This window comes from Chinchilla lanigera, unplaced genomic scaffold, assembly GCF_000276665.1.
Source record: "Chinchilla lanigera isolate Chin_1 unplaced genomic scaffold, ChiLan1.0 scaffold00095, whole genome shotgun sequence".
NCBI classification, from domain to species: domain Eukaryota; kingdom Metazoa; phylum Chordata; class Mammalia; order Rodentia; family Chinchillidae; genus Chinchilla; species Chinchilla lanigera.
The window spans coordinates 6,934,094-6,958,697 of NW_004955496.1; the positions used below are offsets into that span (position 1 = coordinate 6,934,094).

Consider the following 24,604-nt stretch of genomic DNA (forward strand, 5'->3'; position numbering starts at 1 on the left):
GCTCCGAGATGGAACTTGAGTTGGAGCAGTCCATCTGATTGGGACAGCTTTCCCATTTCCTCAGTCCCGACGGAGGAGCCCAGAGCAAGCTTGACCCTTGGGGCTCACAGTTGGATGTTGAAGGACCACTTTCTTTGTGGAATTGATTTTGCCTAACAGAAAACTTTCTCCTTAAAAGAGTACTCAGTCAGGATTTTTCAGATTCCCAAGGTAGTACTGAATGGATGCAAGCTCTTAACTTCCCTTCCCTTCCATCTATTACATTCCCTCTTGAGCCAAAGGGAGAGGCCATTTGTGATTGTCCTAAGCTCTTGATCAAACTTCAGTGTGGAGCTTTTCAGTATGTCATTAGCGGGTTAGGTAGAAGCTCAGGTATTTGCTGCTTGTGATTGAACCTTTGGTTGTTGAGTTTTGCTTAATGAAATCATGTGGTTTTTTTCTCTTGCAGCTGTTCCATTTCCTCCAAGTCACCGGCTCACAGCAAAGGAAGTGTTCGACAACGATGGGAAACCTCGGGTGGATATCCTAAAAGCACATCTCATGAAGGAGGGACGGCTGGAAGAGAGTGTAGCATTGAGGATAATAACAGAGGGTGCTTCGATTCTGCGACAGGAGAAGAACTTGCTGGACATCGATGCACCCGTCACAGGTGAGTCCCAGGGATGCAGCCTGCACCCTGTATGTCCGCCCTGTTGTCAATGGTCTGGGGTCGCAGGAAGTCCTGAGACACTATACTCCTCACACTTGTGTGCAGCTGAGCCTGCATACTGAAGTACTAGGGTGCTGCTGCTCTTCAGAGCATAATTCTGCATTACAAAGTGTCTGCAGGATGTTGTGCTGCACAATGTGTGTGCCACTTAGCGGAGCCATCCTGCTGGAACTAAGATGTGGCATCATTTGCCAGTTGTGACAGCACGTGGCACGGAGCACACAGGTTATCCACAGGGACACCAGGCAGAGGGCTGCAAGCTTGGCTTGTGTTGTGGCAGAGTCCATCTTAGCACCACAGCCTTTGCTGTGTGATCCCCATCCTGGCTGTCGCCATGTCCTAGAGGAGTCAGGGTGCAGTGCTCAGCCGCCTTGTGCATACTGTCCTGCCTGGTTCTCCGCAGGTTGGGACGCATGCGTCTGATAGCCCCTGCTCCTCAGGAAGAGCAGATTGCTTTGTTTCCTGTGGCAGTTTGTGGCCAGCAGCCGAGCTTTTACTTTAGAATGCTCTCTTCCTGTTACTTCTGGTGGACAGATGTGTGTTTTGTGAAAGGGTGCTACTCTTAGGCCACAAAATTAAATCTTACCAGGAAATAGAGCATTTGATTCTGAACAATTTGTATCTGCCCTTTGAGGACTTTGCTAAACTTGCAGACTTCATTTTTAGAGAAGGTAAATATATTTATTCCCCCTTACATATTTTCATTTTAGTAAAGGAAAAATTTAGGTACAGAATATTTTCCTTTGTGAAGGAAAAGGGACATTTAGCAGTCCTCATATACACTCGTGAGTGATTCTTTCTTTCTTTTTTTTTTGGTTTTTCTTCGGTACCGGGAACCGAACTCACAACCTTGCAATTGCCAGGCGGGTGCTTTGCTGCTGAGCTAAATCCCCAGCCCCTGAGTGATTCTTTCTTCTCAATCTTGATGTACTTAGAATATTATTGGTCTTTAAACATTCATTTGAATATGACTATTAGGAGAAAGAAAAGCTGCCTTTAATTTCATATTACAACTTTCTTCATTGAAATGTCCTTAATGATTTCTATAACAAAGAAATTGGCTGTATATACATTTTATTTTTGATTGGCAATGCTGTTTTTCTTGTTTATATATAGAAAAAGAGTGACCATGGGTAGGGCAAGGCAGCAGGAAAGATTTGCCCCCGTGGTATTAAAATGGTGTTAGGACCATTGGTGATAAAGTCATGCTGCAAACTTACCCCATGTGTATCATTCTGAGCCCTGCTTTCCATATTGTAAAGTGGTGTCTTGCATTATCCCCAACTCATAGACACTGAAAATACGGGGGCAAAGCAAATGTGGGCATGGTTTCCTCTCTTAGATACTCAAATATTTCATCTAACTATTTTAAAAACCACAGCAATGAAATTACTTTTAAAAATTTTATTGGTTATACAGTCTACCTATATAGTAATGATAAAACTGTTTATAAAGTCTACCTGTATAGTATATCTGATGACTTTATGACTGAGCATGTTATTTTTGATAAGAAGAAATGATATACTTTGTTGAATTTATCTTTTCTCCACTTCACATGATAATATGTGGCATCTGGTGATGAATTAATATTAAAGTCACTAATGGGCCTGGTGGGTGTTACAGGAGGTGTCAATGATAACTGAAAGGAAACCTGTGGGAGAGGTTTTTAGGGTGCCGTGTACTCTGGTGCAGCTTCCTCATTTCTTCTGGTTGATTAGGCTCTGTCCTGAAGGGACACCCAGGGGAGACCCAGGCTTTCCCAGAGTCTTGGACTGATCTCTTCAGACTCAGTGGGTGCCACACCATACCTACCTTGCACGAAAAATTGGAGATGATCCTGGGCTAGCTTCAGGAGAGAGACAGGAAGATGGGTGGGGAATCAGGTCTCAGGTTGAAAAATTTCCTGTGAGGCAGAGAAGATGTGTTACCTACAACAGAACAGAGACATCACAGAGCAGTGACCTTCTTGGAGTGGAACCCGGGCAAGATGTGTTCTTCTTGGGGTCGACATCTCTTGATGAAGTGCAGTCCTAAGGAGGATTGCTGCAGTGATCTCCGCCCATTTTTCTGGGAACAAAAGGATAAAACATAAAAGTAGCAGAGGGAGAGGGACAAAAAGAGAATTTTAACATTAGGATAGAAGGGAGAAGATATTTTTATGTTTAATTCACTAGAAGTCCAGTGTCTTTGTTTGTTTAGGCTACTGTAACAAAATCCTGTAAAGTAGGCCGGTATGAACAACAGAAATCTGTTGCACACAGTTCGGAGGTTGGGAAGTCCAGGCCAAGGTGCAGCTGTCTGCCAGGTCTTTGCTGGGCTGCCCTGGGTGTGAGGGTGCTGTACCCTGTGCCCTGCATGGAGAGGGAGCATGGGCCTCTCCCTGGGCCTCTGCAGCAGGGTAGTGACCTGTGCACAAGGCTTCCAGGCCTGCCCTGCTGATCTGCTGTTGCCCACAGCTCTCTCTCCACAGCCCTCAGATGGGGATCAGATTGGGGGGACCAAGCATTCAGCCCTGGTGGCCAGATTGAATACTGTATTCTAACCCATGGTGAGTGGATTGCAAAAGGAAGACAAGGTAGACTAATGAGGGAAAATGGCTCTCTTTATATTTAGAGATGGAGTTTAAGCATCCCAACCTGAAATCTGACACCTGAAATGCTCCAAAATGCTGTATAGGATGCCCTACCATAGGGTCCAGATTCAGAGCATTTTCTATTTCTGGCTTTTGGGCTAGGGATACTTTACTGGCAGTCTATGCAAACATTCCTGCATCTAAAAAACCCCCAAATCTGATGCACTTTGGGTGCCAAGACTTTTAGATAAGGGATTCTCAACCTGAATGTCTAATAATTTATCAGTAACATTTTGTGATGTGTGACTGTGTTCTGAGATTTCTTTTTATCTGGACAGCTGAGCCAACAGGATAATATTTATTTTTAAATGTAAAATTTATTGTTTCATAAAGTTGTGCTTCATTATTAATATTAGGCTATGCAGTAAAACGTAGTGTTTATACCTAAAAATCCTCAGGGTAAGTTATTCTTTAATTAAGAGTTCCACACTTGAGAAAGACTGGGAACATAAGAAACAAAAGAGAAGAAAGAAGAGGGAAAAGAAGCGGGGAAAAAGAGGAGTAACTGAGGAAAATACTCAAATTACACATGAGAACTAGAGAAGAAAGCTGAGGGGCAGAGAAGCAAGAGCTTTACCTTCAGGGCGGGTTCAGAAGCCTGACTAGGACCTCATGGTGGTTCTCAAGTGAAAGTAGAGATAGATCGGCCACATTCCTAAGATGCTGAGGCCAGTGGGTTGAGGTTGAAACTGGCCGCTCACTTTCAACTTTGAGTGTATTAGATTTCTAAACTCTGAAGATAAGTGGCCGGTCCTTTATAATTGCACACAGTTTCCTCCAGTCCTTTCTCTTACTTCACCTTTATAAAAAGTGTTTATTTGCCAATGTTTTGGGGAGAGTTGTGCTGGCATCTGCCCTGGTTTCCCCAAGTCTGAGAGCAGCTTGGGAATGAACATCCTAGCAGGTGGGACTCTGGTGTTGTTTTACTCCTGTATCTTTCTTTAGTGTTCGCCTGGACAAAGCTGTTCACCTTCTCATGCTCACACAGCAGCACGAGCTGTGTTACTCGTGGTTTTTTCCCCTTCAAACTCTGCAGAAGGTAGGAGCACGAAGCTGCCTGGTCTCTTGCGAGGCTTCCTCTCCCCACCTCTGGACAGCAGTGTGGCCTTCCTGTCACGGAGGAGAGGGTGGGAAGGCAGTGAGGCATCTCCTGGAGGTCCCTGGTCCAGGCAACGGGCCTGAAGCCCCTCTGCCCTATCTCTGAGCCCTGAGGCCTCATTAGAATGTTGCTATGTATGTTGGATATTTACTGGGTGCAGACGGCTTGAGCTATAAACACGGGAATAAGACCTGCTCTCTACCCTCCCAGGCTTAGAACATAACTGCAAGAACACAGATATTTGTCCAAATAAAAGTACCTCTAGCCACTTATTAAATTAAAAGATACTATCTAGATTTATTCAAGTAAATGAAGTATCCAAATGAATTTACCTAATTTAAAGCCAAAAAGGTTTTCTAGCTTGTCAGTGGCTAAGGTTTCCCTGATAATGCGCATTGGTTATTATATTCCATCTTTGAGTTTAAAAACTATAAAATAGCTGGGATCCTACCAGTCCTGCTTATGGGTCGAGAACTTCTGTAGGAGGTTAATGTTACGGATGATGAAACGTGTGCGATGCTGTCCTTGACTGGAACTTCAGAAGACCAGCTGAGTGCTGACTCATCAGCAGGTGAGGACCTTGTGCCTGCCTAAGGACTGAACGGAGGGGCCTAAGGCCTGGCCTGTGCACTCAGAGGAAGGAATGCGAAGGGCAAAGAATTTCTGGACAGATTATGTGAGGTTTGAATTGGGTCATGTGATGATTAAGATTCTTAATGTGTGAAAAAGCCAGGAAGGGAACTTCTGGAGAGACCAGAGCATATTGAGACAGTGGTGTTTTGGGGAAGTGGCAGTCTCCTGGAGGTTCCTTGCAGAAGGAAGGACTTCCGAAGGGCATGCGTGGAGGGGTAGAAGGGCAGGGAAGGAGGCTGAGGTTGAAGGCCAAGGTCTCTGGAGTAGTAGAGACAGCCATCTGCCTGAGATGGAAGGGAGGGAGCCACTCATATCTCAGGAGGGAGGCTAATGGAGCTCTTCTCACTCAGCCAAATGAGCTGAGATAACTTTGGCAGGGTAGGGGTTGGATCCATTTTTCATTACAAGGCCTTTTAAAAAATGATTGTTAAAGTTGATTTTGAAACATTTGCTGAGCTTGTATTTAAAATCTGCAAGAGACTTCTTCCATGTGGGGAGAGGTCTGTGCAGGGATCCAAGGTGCAGGCTTTCTCCTAGAAGTTCTCCTGTTCTCCTGTTTGCCCTTGGACCTAGCAGGGAACGCTCTGCTCTTGGGAAGTGCAGGCAGAGCTGGAGCCTCGGGTTAGGAACAGAGACAGTTAGGACTGAGCCCTAGTTTTCTGCAGTCTGGACTGGGCTGGGGACGGGCGGCGTCAGCGGGGCACACTGCTAATCTCAGGGCTGTGTATTTCCTGAGAGGGGGGATTTGCCCTCCCTGAGGCAGTGGAGGATTCCCTCCCTCCGTGAAGGGCTGCCGCTGCACGCAGACCGTGCCAGGAGCACCCTCTGGCTTCGTTCCTGGTCGTGAGAGTGGACTAGTGGCCAAGTTTAAGGTCAGGGCTTTGCTTCCTTTCCAGCAGCTGACGTCAATTAGGAGAATTCCCCCTCCTGTCCCCTGGGAGAGTGTCGTGGGGAGAAGGCGGGGTTGGAGTCCAAGCAGTGCCTAAAGGATCAGTGTTCCTGCTTCCTATGCTGTCATTTGTCAGGTTGAAGCAGCAGTGTGGCCCTGTGGGGAGGCATATGTCACGGCTGGGGCAGGTCACCAGCACATTTCAGTGGTCGGGCTATCTTCAAGGCCTGCCTGCAGCCAGAGGCCTATTTCGGTACCGCACATTTTCGTTCCAGCCTGTTCCAGCTGTACCTCATTTAGTTTTCCTTATTCATCTTCATTTAGGCCTTTGATTCAAAAGAAGATAATGATGACATTTTTGTTGAGTGTGAGCCAGTCCTTTTCATTGGTCCTTTCCCTCACTGGTCTTGCAAGGTGGTTTTCAGCAAATCCGTTTACCAGTGAGAAAAGAGAGAGGAAGGGCTATCATGTTTCCAAGCCCAAGCTCAGATTGGGGTCACTTGGGGGCTTCAGAAACCTCAGGTGCGCAGTCTGAGAATCACACTTTCTGCTATAGCAGGGGTGGAGCAGGACCCGAGCATGTGAGTTTCTGGCTGATTCCCTGGCCATAACCACACAGAGGGGACCACACTGGGTCCTGCACACAACTCAGATTTCAGAGCTCCTCCACAGCGAGCCTCTGGGATCTTGCAGGCTTCATGTCACCCTGTGCAGCTGCTGGGTACCATACTGGCACCTCTCAGCCTCTGCACTGTGGCCAGAGTCCTGTGCTTTCCTTTCGTTTGACAAGCATTTGTTTGTACTCATGGCTGAAGAGAACACAGGAGGATTTTGGATGCCAAAGTTCCCAAGAAGTAGGAGGAATTCATTATTCTGAGTGCTGATTATAATTATTATATTTCAAGTGAAAATGTGTTGCTTAACACAAAGGGGCCAGACAAAACAACAGTGCTTACCATATTGGGGCAGGAAGTTTATCTATCTAGTTTTTCCCAGTTTAAAAAAATATTCATAAGGCTTTTCTTGGTGAGCTGTTGGGGAATTTCCATTGCAAGCTATGACTGGGACAGTTGGTTAAAGCAAGCAAGTCTGGGGGCAAAAGCCATGTTTAGGTGAGTTGGAGAGTGAACTCAGTTCCTGAGGTGGACCTGTGTCCAAGGCAGTGGTGATCTTTTGACATCAGTAAACATGTAGCACCAGGCAAACAGACACTTTGCAGCTACATCATAATTATACAAACAGATACTTTGCTTTAAGACATAATTCTGTTGGCCTTTTCTATTTGGCCACAGTTGCTACTTTTCACAGTGTTTGGGCAGCATTGGTAAGGCAGTGCCTATGTATGTCTTCATAGTAACATAAACTTTCCTGATGCATTTACTCTAGAAATATGAATGTGATCATGGGCATTAACATTACTCTGGTTCTTTAGAAGAAGATTAAATTGTATTAAAATGGGTGCTACTGGGTGGGCCTATGAAGAAAAGTGGTCTTTCGACTGAAGAGCTCTAGGTGAGGAACTTAACTTAGGTCCTTTAAAAGAAAAATTCAGACAATTCCTTATGTCTGCCCAAATTCCATCTGTGTTTCCCATTGAGTTCATGTTCCAGTTCCCAACGTTTCATTCTCCTCTGAGCCACTCACATCACTGGCAATGTGGACAGTCCTGAATTCTCTTCGCAGAATGGTGCTGTGTGACAGGTTTCATGGACCCAGGGTGGAACTGTCCTTTTCATTTGAGTGAGAATACTTCCAGCATATGAAACGAAGGTAAGAATAGCTGCTAGCGTTCGTTATAGCTTTTTGGTGGACAAATTATGAGTCACTTTGTCAGTGGGCCAAAATGGGTTAAATTCTTTAGTGCCAGTCATTGATATGAACCCTGCTCTACTTACCTTCAAATATCCATGCCACCAGAGAAAGGAAGTGTTGTTCTCAGCTCCTTTTCACAAATGAGGACACTGAAGCATAGTGAAATAATCTTAAATTTACCCAGCTACCAAGTGCCAGAACTGGGGTTAGAACCCAGGGTATCAGCTGTGTCTCTTCCCACTCTCTGTGGGGCTAGAGTTACTTTTTCACAACCAGATCACTGACATTGGGTATAACCATGTTTAAGTCCTTGTTTAATTGGCATTTAACTCAGTTATTCTGGATTATGTTTTGATGGTACTGCTTTGTATTACTATCCCATTGCATGTAAATATGTGAGGACCTTGTGTTTTGGTTTGTGGATGTTCTAATCCGCAATAGTTTTTATGTAAATGAGCTGCTGATCTGCACATAGTAAATTATAATGATTTTGTAATGGAATGTGTGGAAAACTCTAGAATGTATATTTATATATATGTTTATATATGTTTTATATATATATTTATATATGTTTCTGTGAGTGTGTCACTGTGTATGTTAATCACCTAAACTGCCTTTATCCTTTTATCTTGTTTTTTTTTTTCTGAATTTGTTGGTTTTGCTGAATTCATTGATTTTGGTCTTAGTGGAATGGTTGGATATGAGATATCTAGAAAATAAGATGTATGAATTGGTCAGAAGTCCTGTCTTATGGGAAAAGACATGGTTTAATTAGTAGATTAGTGCAGTGGTGAGAGGCTGAAAGTGACCACTAGGCATCCAGGCCTTTACACGCCAGCAAACAGAAGACTGGGGTCACAGAGGGGTGCATTGCATTGTTGATCATGGTCATGCTATGCAAATATTTATAATATGCAATTTTAATAATAAAATTTTTTCTGTGGTTGCTTTGATGTGTTTAATTGTAACTCATTTGGCTATCAAAGCTAAATACTATTTATAATATTCATTGAGATGTCAAAACTAAATAATATTTACAATATTTATTTGACTTTAGGGTGCCAAGTAGTGTTAAAGGGGAAAAAGGTTCTGCTAGTTTTCACTTGGGGACACCTTAGAGGATTGTTCTGCGGGATGGAGTCTACTGTATCACTAGCATATTTACTTACTGTCTGCCATATACATTCCCCTGTTCTTAGCTTTCCTGTTTTCCATGGCCATGGGCTGAAGGCTAAACTTCCTGGCTTCTGTGGCTGGGTCAGTGTGGAGTTCTGGGCAGAGTCTGAGTGAAGGTGGTGCCTCCCTCCTGATAATGTGGTGAAGTGGAAACACACCCGCCACTTTTTTGTTTCCCATTTTCCTTCTTGTTTTCCCACACCGAGGATGCCTGAAGTGGCAGACCAGAGAGTCCCTAAGCCAGTCCTGTAGCCCACATTGTCCTTAACTTTCAATCGTTATCATATCTGGGTCTGTGCTATAAATTCAAATCTATGTTCCAATATAAAACTAAACCCATTTCTGTCTCCCCTGCAGAGTTTTCCTGTCTTATCATAGCTACTGTACGCCCTGTTCTTTTCCAGATAGAACCTAATATGTTGTCCTTTCAATGACTCTTGATTATTTTTGTTTCTATGTCTCAAATACCTCAAGGAAATTCCTACTGCTTAAGGTCTGGCTTCTGTGTGTTTGCCCCTACACACATACTGATGTGATTTCTGTATATCTTCCAAGAGTAGACTGAAGTCTTAGGCCCTCTGAGAGTTCTTTGATGCCTCAAATAGCCTACCTCTTTCTCTTCCCCTAGTTGCCATTGCACCTTATTATTTCAGACTGTTATCTAATGTTTATCTGATAAAATCTTGTCTCCTAACTGAATGGCAAGACTCTGGGGCAATCATTATCTAAATCTTAAAGGCAACCTTGACATCTGCCTTGGCTGTGTCCTTGATTTTAGGTGCTTGGTGATTATTTCATTGGTTTCCCTTGATTCTGTTTAATATCAATAAAATGTCAATCACTCACCTTGAAGGTTTAAGTGTCTTAGAGAAGTTTTATTCATTATTTTTGTATAAGAAAAGATTAAGGCAGGCTGCTTGTCTCCTTTTTCCAGTTTCATTGTCCTGGAAGTAAACACAGAAAAACAGTGTAGACAGTGTGGCAAGTGAAAATGGGACATAATCAGCTGGGACATTGTCCAGGCTAAATACTTTGTCCACAAGAGGCGCTTACATCAGACTGTTGTCAGTGTGCTTACTTTCTTTTGATTTTGATAAGTTTCCTAGCAATCGTGACATAATTCATACATCCCTACTATGCGATTAGCCTATCTTATCCTATATCTGTTGTCTCATCATTTCTTAAAAGATTTGACAACTTACTTGTGCACCCCTCTTGGGAAGGTGTAATTTATAATTGCCAAACATTCACAGAATCATAGACTTGTAAGACACTTTATTTTATCCAGTGAAATCTTTTCCATTCTACGTATTTCTTTTTTATGTGGCAGGAGAGCAAGTCATTAATGTGTTTCTATTTTATATGTCATGTGATTTCTAAACAGTTGAGTGGCAAAGTATGGTGGGATTTTCTGTGTCTTTTCATCAGATCCTCTTAGATTCCACATTTCAGTTATTTCAGGAAAACAAAACTAGTAAAACAGTTTGCATATAAGAGGAGCCTCCACGTTGTTTTTACTAAAGTGATTTTAAAATTCTATATATTTTTCTTAAAGTTTGCACGTTAGCATGGTAGTGCTTGGTTTTTAGACTTAGTATTTCCCCAGTGTTTAATCGCTTCTCTTCAGTAGTTATCAGTGTATGTATAAATTTGGTAAAGTAGGTATATTTATTGTTATTTTTCAGTGTTCATCTGATGACCGTAAGCTTAATACAGTACCTGAATTTGCTAGTGAAAGAAAAACAAAATTCCCAGCATTGTTCCAGTCCACAATCTGGAGCATTAAAGTGGAGGTTTGAGAGCAGTACCTGTCGTGAGGTGACCGTGAGCTGGAGCCTTGCTGGCCCTGGCTTAGGAGGTGAACGGCCCTCAAGGCCCAGTGTGCGGGGATGGCGGCTGAGTCCGTGATGACCTGTACTGTCTGTGCTAAGACATGACAGTGACCATTTCTGTGAAATAAAGTATTTGTAGTGGTTTCCTGGGAAGGCTAACTTGCTTTCAGAGAATACAGAATGTCACTTAACTACCAGAATCCATAAATGTGTCCTTTTCTGTGTCCATTTCTTTCAAGAACATTAGTTACATACAGATATATGCACAGGTGGTCTTTTTAAAATGACCAGTGGGGAAAATAGTTTATCTGTGGAACTGATGCTCTTTGGAAGGTTAACAGGGATGCTGCTGGGAATGGCACCATGTGCACCCTCAGTCCACGCAGGACTGTGCCAAGAAATCAGGGCAGAAAGCTGTCCTAGACCTGTGCCTTCATGGCCCGTGGGGTCTGCCCACCGCCTTCCCACAGAACCGCATGTCCTCACTTTGGCCAGCTTGAACATCCAACTCCGGGAACACAGATCTGGGGCTGGATGTTGGTAGGGGACTAGAGGATGGGGCACCCTCTTGTAGTTAACACTGTCTGCACTAACAAGGTGGGGGCTGCGGCCACATGAACAATTGTACGTATGGGATTTGAGTATATTTGTATCGGTACATAGACATGAGAGATTTCCCAGAAACCAATACAGTGAAATATTATACATTTAAGATCTCGATAGTGCAGTGCATCAGATGTTAACTGTTGTAATGAAGCCAAAATGCTGGCTTTACAATGTTCTACATGTGGAAGATAATTCAAGTATTTTTTAAAGTTTGATTTTTGGGTCATTTACTGGGAAACAGCCACAGTGCACAGCAGATACCATAGCATCACATTGTTGGTGTCAGCAAGATGTTAAGGATGAGACAGATTTCTTCCTTTGCTTTCCCAACCTTCCAGGTTATGAGAGACATCCGCTAGTGGGATGGGGACAGAGGCAGCAGTCACTCTGCCAGCCACACACATGGCCCTTTCTGCAGCCAGCATCTCTCCAGGTGATGCTGTTGTGGAAAACAGCACCCAGGAAAGGCCGACAGGGATTAGTCCAGGGTCAAAGTGACTTTAGCAATGAGGAGAAGACATTTCTGACTGAGCCACTTGGGCCAGGTGATAGAGTTCCTGGGATGGTATCCAAACAATGGCAGATTCCCCCGACAATAAAGTGGTCACAGGTGGAATTTAGGGCCAGTTCTATAGCTATTTTTTTCTAAATGGTCTCCCAGGAACTGAGATCAACCAGAGCGGCCTATGAAATCCTGGACACCATGGGATGAATTGAACCAGAAGCGGGTGATTGTTTTAGAGATTGTTTAAGAAAGTGAGAAAACTAGGGAAGCAGACTGAGTATAATGAAGAGATTCATAAGATTGTTGGAGGTAACTAGAGCTGGTCCAGTGGACAGAATAAAAATCACTGGTGTCTAGCCATGTGACATAGAAATAATTATCCAATAGCTGAGGCTCACCAAGAAATGTCAGCTTTGAGAGTGAGGAAAGGGTCTGGCAGAGGTGATTTATGTGTGGTTGGATTCCATCTGAGGGATTGGTACAAACAGACAGTGGGGACCCTTCTATTCATGTTAGGATACCTGGGGACCATTACTGGCTTGAAGGGCTTTTGGTGGACTCAGTGATGAATAGGTAAATGTAATGACAAATGCTTGTACCCAAAATGCAACTGATGGTAAAATTACCCTGGGAACAGGTGTGACCTTTCAAAGGAGAGACTGGAGTTGTTCTGGGGGTTGACTCACTGCAGGTAATTGACCAATTTGGAAGGGTGGATGGAAAGAGTGGAAGGTTAGGGCAAAATGAGCATTTCAGTCGATCAAAGGGAAATGCCAGATGTGCCCAGGGGACAGGAAGTGCACAATCTGACCAGGAGAGTCAATAGGAGACTGTGTGGCTGTATTTGCTGGGTGGAATATATTATTTTAGGCGCAGTAATGATCTTGCTTTTAAATAAATGTTTGAAATGTGAAGACAGTCGTTCTGTGGAGCAGATTTTGCTGTTCCGTTTTAATTAATCAAGGCTTCATGCCAACGCTGTTGGGCATGCACCATCCTACTGGCAAATAGGAAGAACGTGAACATTTGGATGGAAAGTAAAGTGGAAGTGTGCTTGGGTTCAGTCCTGCACTCTACCTACCTCTTTTCATATAACATTTGCTTGGAACTGTGCATGCAAGGAGAGTATGAAGGACAGTGCAGTCACCTTGTGCAAAGACCATTTGGGACAGAATTGAGCAGAAGTAGGTTTGATTCAGGCTCACAAGTTGGCACATTTGTTCATTTCCTGTCTGTGCAAATGGCAGAAGTGCAGTGCTGCCTCCCCTCATGGTAGGGGAGGCTAGAGACATGCTGCTGCAGGTTCTGTGCTGTGTGCATAACACAGAACACGTGCACCAGTTAGGGCAGAGCAATTTCAGCAAGTGATAGCATCTTGTACGCCCATGTTATATATACAACTCCACATGACCAAAGCTTTGCTGCATGGCACAGGGCTGTAAGTTCTGCCCAGGGCCTGGCAAGACTTGAGGTGATGCCTGAAGAGCTCCTCACATACCCCAGACCTAGGGAAGCTCAGCAGGCAAGTTACCCTGTGTCACTAATAAGTGATGCAGGTACACAGGAACACCCACACCTTCCGCAAGAGCATACACAACTATTTCTGTGTTTGGCAACAAAAAAACATCACATTTCTCCTTGTATAGTAGCCTGCTCTGGGTGAGCCTAGCCATATCATGGACATTATTTTTGTCTGCTAAATTTAGTACTTATGCTTGATTTTTAAAAAATGAAACATTTTCTGATATATTAAGTACTTTGTGTTTGGCCTTTTGGTGCAAATCAGAAATCATGAACATATTTTGTGATAGAAAATTCAAAAATTCAACTGTTAATTTATTTAAACTCTTCCTTGTTTTTTTGGCCAAGCTTCCTCAATGCCTGAATTCTACTCTTCATCCTTTATCTGACTCATTTTTGAATTGCTTGACATTTGTTTTGGTTCCAAGCAAAAGTAAGTTTCATTTAGGATCTTGTCTCTAATCTAGCAGGAAATCTTCCTCTGAACTCTAAGGAACAGGAGAATGGAAGTAATAGTGCTGGTCAGTCCATCTCTAAAGGCAGCAGGTCTGACCACGGGCTGGAGGGCTTCTCGACCCCCAGGCTGGTCCCACTCCAACGCTTCACCTGTAATTCATGAGGAGCGGGATCCGCATGAGCTCGAACCCTGCGCGGCATTGCCTCTCTGAATGCGTTTCTTACTCAGTGGATACCGCATGGCTTCAACGGGAACACCTTGATTTGAAGCTTGATTGGCCTTGTGCGGTGTTTCCTCCTGCCAGCCTTCCCTATGCCTCTGTCTTGGAGTAAAAGACAGCCTCAGCTCTGGTTTCTGTTGATTTGACTTCCTACCATATCATGGTTTCCTCAATAGAGAGAGCCTTGGATTTTACTTCTGTGAGTTTTGTTTTGTATTTTTGTTTTTTTGTGGTGTTGAGGATGGAACCCAGGACCTTGTGTATGCAAGGCAAGAGCTCTACCAGTGAGCCACATCCCCAGCCCTCCTGTGAGTTCTTTAAGATCCAGAATTTTCTCTAATCTGTGTCATCTGTATTATGTATAGAACTGCAATTTTCTACCTTCACCTGTGCTTTTTTCTTTAAACACGTTCTGTTTTAAAGAAACATAGCTCTGTTTGGCCCGTTTCATCAAAATACTTTTTCTTCTTTAAACGTGTGCTCTTTACATTTTTATATAAGTGAGTGAACCAATAGCTTTTAAATTGGGACTGTTTTATTGTGGCTGTAGAACAAAGCATGGTGAAAAGTGAATATGTGATATGGTAAAAAAAATAGTTGAATGTTTAAATTTAAAAATAATTAATACAGTAAAAGCCCAGTGCCATTACTTTTCCTTAAAATATACCCCCTCACTTCTAATGCTCTTATCCCATCATGTTTGCCATTTTCTGAAGCAGGTCTGCAAGTTCTGTTTTGTGAAAGTCTAGTTGTCCTGTTGTGGCTGCCTCAGTGACTCAAATTGATTCCAGACACTCCCCTTTAGTGGTCATTTTGACGTTTGGGAGGAGCCAGAAGTCACAGAGCACCAGATCCAGGGAATAAAGTAGATGAGGACACATTGTGATGTTTTTACGAACCTACTTTTCTATTGGATGACCATAGACAGCAGCATTCACGGTATTTTGGTCACTTTTCTTAGAGACACTTAGAAGACTCCTGAAGTGCTTCAGAAAGTGTTGAGGACGATGGGATTAAAACGAGAGGGATTAGTTTGACAGGAATTTTGAGATGGGAACTCACTATGTAGTTCATGCTGGTCTTGAACTCAGGATATAGCCCAAGCTGGTCTTGAACTTACGGCAATCCTCTTGCCTCAGCCTCCTGAGGCTACCATTACAGGCATGTGCCCACATCTGGCTACTGTAATGCATTTTTAAAATTTAAATATTCACCATATACAGTGGTACCTCAGTTCATGAATGCTTTCGTTTGCAAACAATTTAGTTTGCTAACAGACCCATTTAGCACAATTTTGTTTTTTTCTCCAAACCCTGCATCCAGTGACAAACATAACCATGGCCATCTTTCCTGCACTAACACAAATGTGGCCATCCAGTTCAGAATCATAGAACAAGGTAAATTCATGAATCGAGGTACCATGAACCTGCAGTGTATTTTTATTGCACCTCATAGATTGATGACTTTTAGTAAGATATCCTCATATGTCACATAGTTACTGATGATTTATTGCATGTTGGCTATGTTTCACTGTGGTTTTTCAGGAGGGAGGATTTTACAGCAGTCATGTCTTAGTCATAGTAATTTAATGAACAGTTCCATTATTCTTGTCTTCTGTGTGCAATGGCAACAGGGCAGAGGGGCTAGCTGCAAGGTGTGATGTTTTTCCACCCCATAGTGACCCCTGCTTGACTGCTGGGGACATTTTCCTTGTCTCCCTATCCTTATCTTGAAACATCTTTGGCTTGAGAAAAGTGGCTTTGAGGAGACCACAGCATGCTAGCGGGGGTCTCCCCTGGGTTTCTACCCTCTGCTTGCTGTGAAAATAGGACAGAATGGAATGTCTCTGGTCCTTAAGTTCACCCTTCTCTGTGAAGCATCACCCATATCCACAACATTTGTGCCTGGGCAGCAGATGCCATTCTGCCTCGCTGCTTGCTGAGGTCTTGCCTGCTTCTCCCGCTCCACCTAAGGAAAAGAGGTATTTCCTGCCCTGAGACAATTGCTTCCTAGCTGCTTCCATCTCATGCAACATTTAGAACAGACTCGGGTAGGCACATTTCCTCAGTGACACCGTGAGTGGCCAGCAAGGGCAGGAACCACCTGGCCGGGCTGTGTCTGAGTGTTCTCCTTGTTACAGTTTCCCGGGAGCACCGTAACCCTTGTGTCCCGATCCAAGCTGTTGCCTTCCGTGCTCTCCTTCGTCTCTCAGCTGTAAGACCTATTTCTTGAGAGGCCCCTTCTGTTTTCCACAGCTTCAAAAACCAGGATGGTGTCACTCACCTTGTTTGGAGAATTCTTGGCTTCCTTTCTGTAGTCTCCACTTTACTATTTACTTCCAGGCATGGTGTCTCCTTTTCTTCTCCCATGACAGGTTGTCTCTGATCGCTGCCTCCGCCCCAGGTGTGTCCCAGGCCTTTGAGTCCTGCTCCCCATCCTCCCCTCCACACTGCATGCCCTGAGCCACATGCCTGAATTTAGCCTCAGCCTGCACTGCCCCCCTGTGCCTGGGTCCCCTCTCCTCCGTGTGTCAGTGCCGCCTCCTAGAGGTGGATGTGACTTGGGACCCGTCCTCACCATGAGTGCCAGTTTTCCTCTTCTCTTCCTTACCTCACAAGTTACTTGACCACCTGGGCCCTCATGGTACCTGGACTTAGCATTCATGTCCTTTTAGGTTCTTTTAGATCACGAAGGACACATATCTTGGTACATAAATACTTCTTAGTGTGCGTAATCTTATATTCAGGGTTGCACACACTTTATATTCCTCTTGTCCTGGGAGTCCATTTTCAAAATATGTAAAGCTTGCATGCATTTTTGTTTGTTTGTTTTTGTTTTTAAGCTTGCATGCATTGTTGAAACTAAGTATACTTAACTGAGAAGATATTTTAGGAAAGCCTTCAACCAGATAATGAGATTATGTAAATACAATGAAATTTAAGTTCTCTTTTAAAACAAATAGAGCATTCCTAAGTCTTTGATCTTTGGGGAACCATTCCTCATCTTCAGTTAATTTTGTGATATCGTTAAAGGAAAAGGTTAATCCGCTAAATCATTTGGTTGTGTCACTTCACTGAGATCACAGCTTTGAGGCTCATGCTTTTAAACAGCTAATATTAAACAAGTAATATTGAAGAACCCCATCTTATTGAATGTAAATGTTGAATAGAATGTAAAATATCAAAGCTAGAGAATGTGATGATCATTGGCTTCAATGATTTCCAAACTATTTTTATTAATAAACCTTTTGGCATGGAATATTATGCAAAACTCAAAATGTAAAATAGAGAGGAAGCCCTGGCTAACAGGATGAAAGCTCCCTTCCCTGAAACAGAGACCATTGGAAAGAGATTTGGGAAATGTGCCTGCTGCGAGCCCCTCATTCTACCCCTGAGTGAGAGGGCTTGGAGTTCAGGCTCATTAGAAGGTCATGTGCTATAGAGCAGCTGACGTGGGCATACAAACCAGCTGCCTGTCTTCCGATGTAAGCATGATTTCCATACGCCCTTCCTCTTGCCCCCATGAAATAATCTCTAGTGTTATCTGATTGTTTCGAAGATCATGTGTATAAGAAAGAGCTGTTGGTTTCTCCTTGGGTTGATCTAAGCACAAATCCTAGCTTTGCTTGTCTTTTCATTCAAGTAGTTTAAGGTCTGTGCCCTTTATGTGGTGATGAGACTGACTCTTGTCTGTACAATAGGACTAACTCTATTAGCATGTCTGTAGCAGTTTGTGGATGGTTTCACCGTGCTGTCATTTTAATAGATGCTGTCAATAGCATTGGCATCATTATTGTTGAAGTTGTACTTATGTAGCTAACCATTAAATCAGGAATTATTTTGATAAAAAAAATTAAAATTGTTTTCATGGAAAACAGATTTGCCAAATTGTTATTTAAAGCCCCACTTGCAGAGACCTGACCTCAGAGTATGTGTCTGCACCGCTGCTGCTCTGTGACCCTGGCCCGCTGCCCCTCACGCAAAAGGTGAGGGTGAAGGGTAAACACAGTGAGGCTCTTTCTGTGCCATCCATAAAGTGGCAGCAGTAGAGGTGGGGATAACTAGAAATCACCTAGTGCTTCAAGAGTGCTTTTCATAGCATCTAAGTTGTGAACCAGCAGATTTGTAAACCCTCCCACGTCAGGCATTGCCTCTCCTTCCTGCCACACACTGAATAAATACACTGCCCTCTGTGCATCCCTGCCTTCTTCCTAGAAAAGTACCTGGGACATTCTCACCTGAAACTCCCCTTAACACCTCCCCAACAAAAGTAAGGCAAAGCCCTGTCCTGCTAGCCCCTAGAGGTCGGGACTCTGTCCTCAGAATCACAGTTGCACTTGTGCACAGGCTACGGCTCAGCCCTGCCAGGAGCCAGAGGGATGGAAGAGGAGCTGGGCAGGGGCTTGCAGGCTCTGTGGACACTGGGTCACTGTACATCTGGGAACACTGAGTTTAAATACCCAGGCTGCTGTTTTGTACAAAGAAACCTAACATCTGACTGTGCAGCCAATTGATTTTATTAGTCTGCATTTTGAAAATAAAGGAGTGTTGGCATTTTGTAGACCCCTTTTATAGGATCATTATAAAATGTATTTAAGTGGCATTTAGAATGGTGAACTAACAGACTCATGTTTCATATGTCTTTTGGGAAAGAGAAAACAAATGGCTTCTGAGTATGAGCTATAGTCTGTCTTGATTTACTCGCTACCCACCCCTCCCCCCATTAGTGAGCCAGGCCCGGGCAATTTCATGGAAATAGACCAGAGCCTTCTAGGACTTGCAGAGGAGCCACACGTGCTCCACAGGCATCTGAAATGGGAGAGGGGAACAAATAGTCTGATTTTCAATTTTAAAGGGAAAGGGAAGTTGGAACACCACTTTTGGGACACTTAGTCCCAAGGGACTGTGACTAACACTGTGTCAGTCCCAGTGTTTGGGGCTTTCCTACATGTTTTCACACCTACGGCCATTCAGCAGCTGATTTCACCCCAGCTCTGTGCCAGGTGCTCTTCTGTGTTTGGAATACATCAGTGGTTAAGCAGCAGGACAAGGAAGTGCTTCTCAGAGGCTGCAGCTGAAGGCCAGAGGGCTAGGAGCAGACGTAAGGACACAGAAGTAGAGCAGTGGTCCCAGCTGTACAGTAGGAGTTTGGACAGCAGAGCGTGGATTTTGAGGTACACTGCTATTGAGGGTCTGTGGTCACAGAACACAGTAAAAACATCTGTATTGCCTGCCAGGCTTCTTATGAGAGCCAAGTAGTGCCCTGGCAGAGCAGAAAGGCTCAGGATGAGTCCTGTCACTGTGAGGGCTCCCAGGAGGAAGAGCACACCTGTCACATGGCTGTCCTCATTCACGGACTCAGAGCAGGTGCTTAATGAATGCTATCAGGCTCAGGTACTGTGTTCAGTGTAGGGGTATCCAATGAACCATAGACACAGCCATGTTACCATGATCTGGAAATCCTGGCAGAAATTAGAATTAAACACATTACATGATGCCCATGGTAAGTTTTGCAAAGGATGGAGAAGCATTTGCTTAATACATGTTTGTTTCTCAGATTAATTGGTACACTGCTGAATAGTTGGGGTGAGTTCCTGGTGGTGACAGGGCATTGGCAGGTGGGTGTCATGTGGCAGGGTCCTGACCCCAGCCCTGGGTTCCCTGGGGGATTTGACTCAAGGCTGTCAGCTCTCTGTGACCCCGTTTCCTGTGTTCACTGAATCAGGTTCGTGAATCTGAGTGAATTCTGAGAGCCTTAGGGAGATTTGGAAGGGATAGGAACGATGAATAATGACCTGTGTGGGAATTTTCTAGAGAAATACAGAAACATATAATGATTATTCTCTTATGTTTTGGAATATAATCCTGATGTGGAAATCAAGGAAAGGTTTGGAGACACAGAGAGCAGATGTTAAGTCTGAGGTTGACTCACGCATAGTGACCATTTCTGGCAAACAAGGGTCTGCCTTGTTTTTATGTACTTATTTTGTTATCGCCTCTCACTTACCCCTCCCCCGTGGTATTCTTTCTCGGCCCTGAGCCCCTTTCCTGCTAATTAAATTCCCACTTACTTGATGCAGCATGCTCGTGGCTTTTGTTGTTGTATTCTGTGTATAGTCTGTGGTTAACTACAGTGTTGGATGACCAGAAAGAGTTCCAGCCTCGAGGGTCTATAGATGGAAGGTCCCAGCCCAGGTACTCCGCAGTGTGCTTCAGCTTTGGCTCCTCGTGGGGAATTTTGAATAAGAAACAGGAGGGTATATTTTTCCACTTTTTTGTGAAGTTTTTTTATAATTATGGTAAAAATGTCTTGATTATTAAGTGACAGCTTGGTGTGACTTATTTCAAGGCCTCCATTCTTTTGTGATTTCAGTTGGCAAAAATTTAAAGTTACTGTGAGGGTTATTCAAAGTCTTGTATGTCCCCTATGCTTCTGAAATGGGCTGTGTTGGCGGTGGCACAGAACAGGAGAGCTCGACAGCCGTGGTAAAGTATAAAAACAGGCAGACTTCTGCAGTTGTTGGCAAAACCAAACATCCTGGCCTACTGATTATTCTGTGCGCATGCTCAAGATACACTGCTTGCATTCACCGTGAAATGAAGTCTGTTCATGTGAACCTGGTCTTTCCACCCCGAGAGGATAAATGTCACCAGCATGTCTTGGAGACTCGGCTTATAAGTGACTTCAGTGAAGGCTGAGGGTGTACATTATGGAAAGGTGTGGAGTCCTCGCAGAGGAGAGGCGGCAGGTACACAGATGTTTGCTGCTGCTTTGGATACAGGGCATTCACGTCGTCAGCCTTGCCTGAGCAGTCTGTGCTGGCGGGCTGAGCAGATGCCCACCTCTCAGGGGTTATAAAGAACACAAGCCCGGTGTAGGGATAGGACCTGTCTCTTCTTCAGCCTGTTGGCTCACAGTGATCTCAGCAGGTGTGTCTGCTTAGAGTAAAGTCAGCCCTCCCCTCCCCGTGGTAGGCAGGGTGCAGGTGCATCGGATGGGGCCCTAGAGAAGAGTGCCTCTTGCAGCAGTGAGGGGTACAGTCCCATGGCCCCGTGAGGTAGTTCGGACTGCTCCCACTCACTCAGGTCTCACTGCCCACTGGCATCTTCTCCAGGGACTGTGCTAAATCCGGGTGGAAGGCGCCAGGGAGGGGTTCACCTGGCAGCTTTAGGGCTGGGCCTTGTGCTCAGGTTCTCAAGTTGCCCCTCTCCTATCCCTGTGTCTCACTCCACCTCCTGTGCTCTCACATTCCTTCATTCACCCCCAGCTGCTCAGGCTCCCACATTTCCTCAGGCACATTTTGTTCCCACTGCACAGTCCCCAGGGCTGTACTAAGGCACCTTTCAGAGAGGCCTACTGACCATGCTGTTTAGAGCTTCGGCACTCTCCCACCCAGAGCTTGCTGTACGGTGCCCTTGCTTACCTGCCTCCTTCCAGCCAGTCATCCAGGGATATACTGTGTAGCTTGCCATTTGACTGAAATCTACTGACTTCCTCTGCCTTAGAACTGAAGATCCAGGAAGACCAAGACATCGCCCTCCTTCCTGCTACTCTACACCTAGTCCCAGAACAAGAACAGGTGTGCCTCAGGCACTTGAACAGCGTTCCCATTCCCAGTGATATGAATGTGGCCGGAGGCCCTCTCTGAAGCTTCCTACTAGAGCTAGCTTGTGTCTGGGATTCACTCCAAAGCAGTGTTGTTCCAGGTACACCTGGAAGCAGTTGGCTCTCGTGTTTCTAACTAGAAGCCTGTGCAGGAGGCCAGGAGCCATTGTCTCTGTCCATCTTCAGAGACTGTGGCTCCCCATATGCTGGAGTCAGGGCCATCTCCAGAGCCCACCATGTCTACCCTTATGGAAATGGGCTTTGAGGGTCTGTCCCACTTCCTCCGCTAACGACACAGGTGCGTTCATCTGAAAGCATGGAAGCTTGGGTTTTGACTTAAGGCAAATCTTCTCACCTTTTCTGCAGAATTCAGGTCAAAATGTTCAGATGCAAGTAGAGGAAGGCAAGAAAGAGTCAAGATCAGCCACGTAGTATTATTGTAGCGTTCAGATCGCCTCCTTGCCCTTTTGATCATCTGGTCCTTGCTGGCCCTAACAGTACATGGGAAGAAATCAGAGTTTTGGCTTTCACTCAGTGTAGGTGACTCTCACTTTCAGATGTGTTAGAGAAACGCATAGTATAAGTTGCAACCAGTGAACAACGTTTTCATGCTATTGTTGGTTGGAACCCTTGGGAGCAAAGACTGTTTTATTCATATTGTAAATGATGAACCTAGCGGGTCTGGGGATTTAGCTCAGCGGCAAAAGTGCTTGCCTGGCAAGCGCAAGGTCGTGAGTTCGGTTCCCGGTACCGGAGAAAAACCAAAAAAAAAAAAAAAAAAAAAAAAAAAAAAAAAAAAAAAAAAATGATGAACCTAGCAATTTTTTTGAATGATTTGTTTTATAGAAAGTAATAACTCTTAGCAAATCCAAAGCACCAAAACCAATCATTCAGAATTAAACTAGGAAAGGAAACATCATAGTGTTGGGCTTCCCACTAGCAAGTATCACGTGGACAAAGAGAAATTAAATTTAGGAAACTCAGCCCCCCTAAAAAAATCTTGTTTGGGGACCAGAGAAGGTTCTAAGGAGTCGAAAGGCATGGGTTGAAGTGATTAAACAGCGGGTGTCCCGTGTGGAACCTAGTGTTGACAGTAAAACCCTGCTGACTTGAGTGGAGGATGTGTCCATCTCACTGGTCTCTAGGGACACAGAAGGAGCCATCAGATGCCACCGCATTCTGTGCTGGAGAAGGCTGAGGTAGCACTTAGTTGAAGAGAAAAGAAAATTTCCCTGATTACCCTCACTGAGGCCAAAGGCAGTAAATACACTAGTGTCCAGTTGCCTGTACAAAGCAGAATTTTAATGTGTTGCCTAGAAGTACTTTGTTAAGTTATCCAAATAGCTGTGCATGTGTCATCCTGAAATACTTTTAAGTCAAAACATCATGCAAATTCAGATTCATTTTTTACACTTGCTAAGTGCATAACTCCAGTTTCTGCCTCGTTGATTCTTATCACCCCACTGCAGTTTGAAATTTGACTTCTCCAGTGTGCCATCAGAAGATGGCAGATGAGGATCAGTCTGCCATCTTCACCAACTGCTCATCCATCACTGTGTACCCCAGCTTCTCTGTTAAATGAGCACAAGAGATGTTTAACACAGAAGTCGTTTTGTTGATATTTAAGAAAAAGTTTTTTTTTAAATCTCTGGCCAATTTTCACATCAACGAAGCCAATGCAGTTTGAGTGGGCCTTGGTAGTATATGGTTTGGTAAACTCCTTTCCAAGTCATGCAAAACTCCCCTGATACATAAGGGATTCTTGGTGCTTGTGTGGCCAGTTCTGTGGAGATGAGTACATTGTGTTGATGGGCATATCTAAGTTTTGTAACACTTGCAAAGGGAGCAGTTTCAGCTCAAGGGTTTTTCTTTTTCCATAAAGCAACCAAGAAAAAGGATTTGAATCGGAATTCAAGTGTTGAGAATAATACTTGATTGGATAAACAGATAAGAGCTGTGAAGCACTCCAAAGGGCTGACATTCAGTTCCTGGTCCCGTGGCTGTGTGAAGGAGTGCGAGAGGACAAACTGATGCAACAAATACTTCTCCATTTATAGATGGAATATCAGGGAACTTATTGTATATTTTTAAATGGCATTGTTGTAGTCTGAAATGTTTGAGAGAAAGACTCTGCAAAGATCTTCCTTGACTGTTCTTGTTTTAAAATTATGTGCAGCACCTTCCTTAACCTTAAAAGGGGTTCATGGAAGTATTTTCTACTCCTGAATGCCATCTAATATGAAATAAGCAACTTTTGCTTTGGTTGAATTTGTAGTTTGACTTTGTATGAGAATTTCTGTGACTGCAAATTCTCCTGAACAGATAACCATCTGAAAGGGATCATTTTCCAGGCACTCCCATACTGGATAGATCACTCAACAAAACCTTTAACCCTCACCCCATTCCAAGTCAGTGCTAATCTCTAGCTCATAGTAAAAAGAGAAAAAATGAAGAGAAGGTTATTTGACTATGCCTGTATATTTGCATTGCTTCTTACTGTTCTGGTAAACTGGAAGCTCGATACTGATTAATCCTAAATTAAATTATATAAATATGCTGCACATGAATGAACACTTCTACCAACATTTTCTTTTAGTCGTGTCCACGTGGGTTCCAATGGACATGGATAAGTAGCAAAAACAAAGACCTGGATATGGAATTGCAGATACTAAAATCCTTTCATCTACAGCTTCTGCCTGAGATCATGGAAAAATTTGATTTATTTTCAGAACCTTTGGCCCTGAACTTCGATGTAGGCCTAAGAACTATCCTGAAACCCATTAGAAACTCTATTCTGGTCCCTACAGCAGAATAACAAAGAGTGTGACATCTGATTTACCCATTTCTACACCTAAATTTAAGCAGAATCTTTGAAGTATTGTGCACTGACTCAGAGATAGTGCAGGAA

At 44.0% G+C, this 24,604-nt stretch overlaps 1 protein-coding gene across 1 annotated transcript in view; it reads left to right on the plus strand.

Moving 5' to 3' along the window:
• Positions 1-448: 448 nt before the first annotated feature.
• Positions 449-24,604, plus strand: part of Ppp3ca (protein phosphatase 3, catalytic subunit, alpha isozyme) — a gene marked incomplete at its 5' end in the record, with an annotated part of 125,204 nt that continues 101,048 nt past the window's right edge. Inside the window, 1 exon segment of the mRNA XM_013505393.1 lies at positions 449-649. Coding sequence (XP_013360847.1) covers positions 449-649 — 201 coding nt within the window.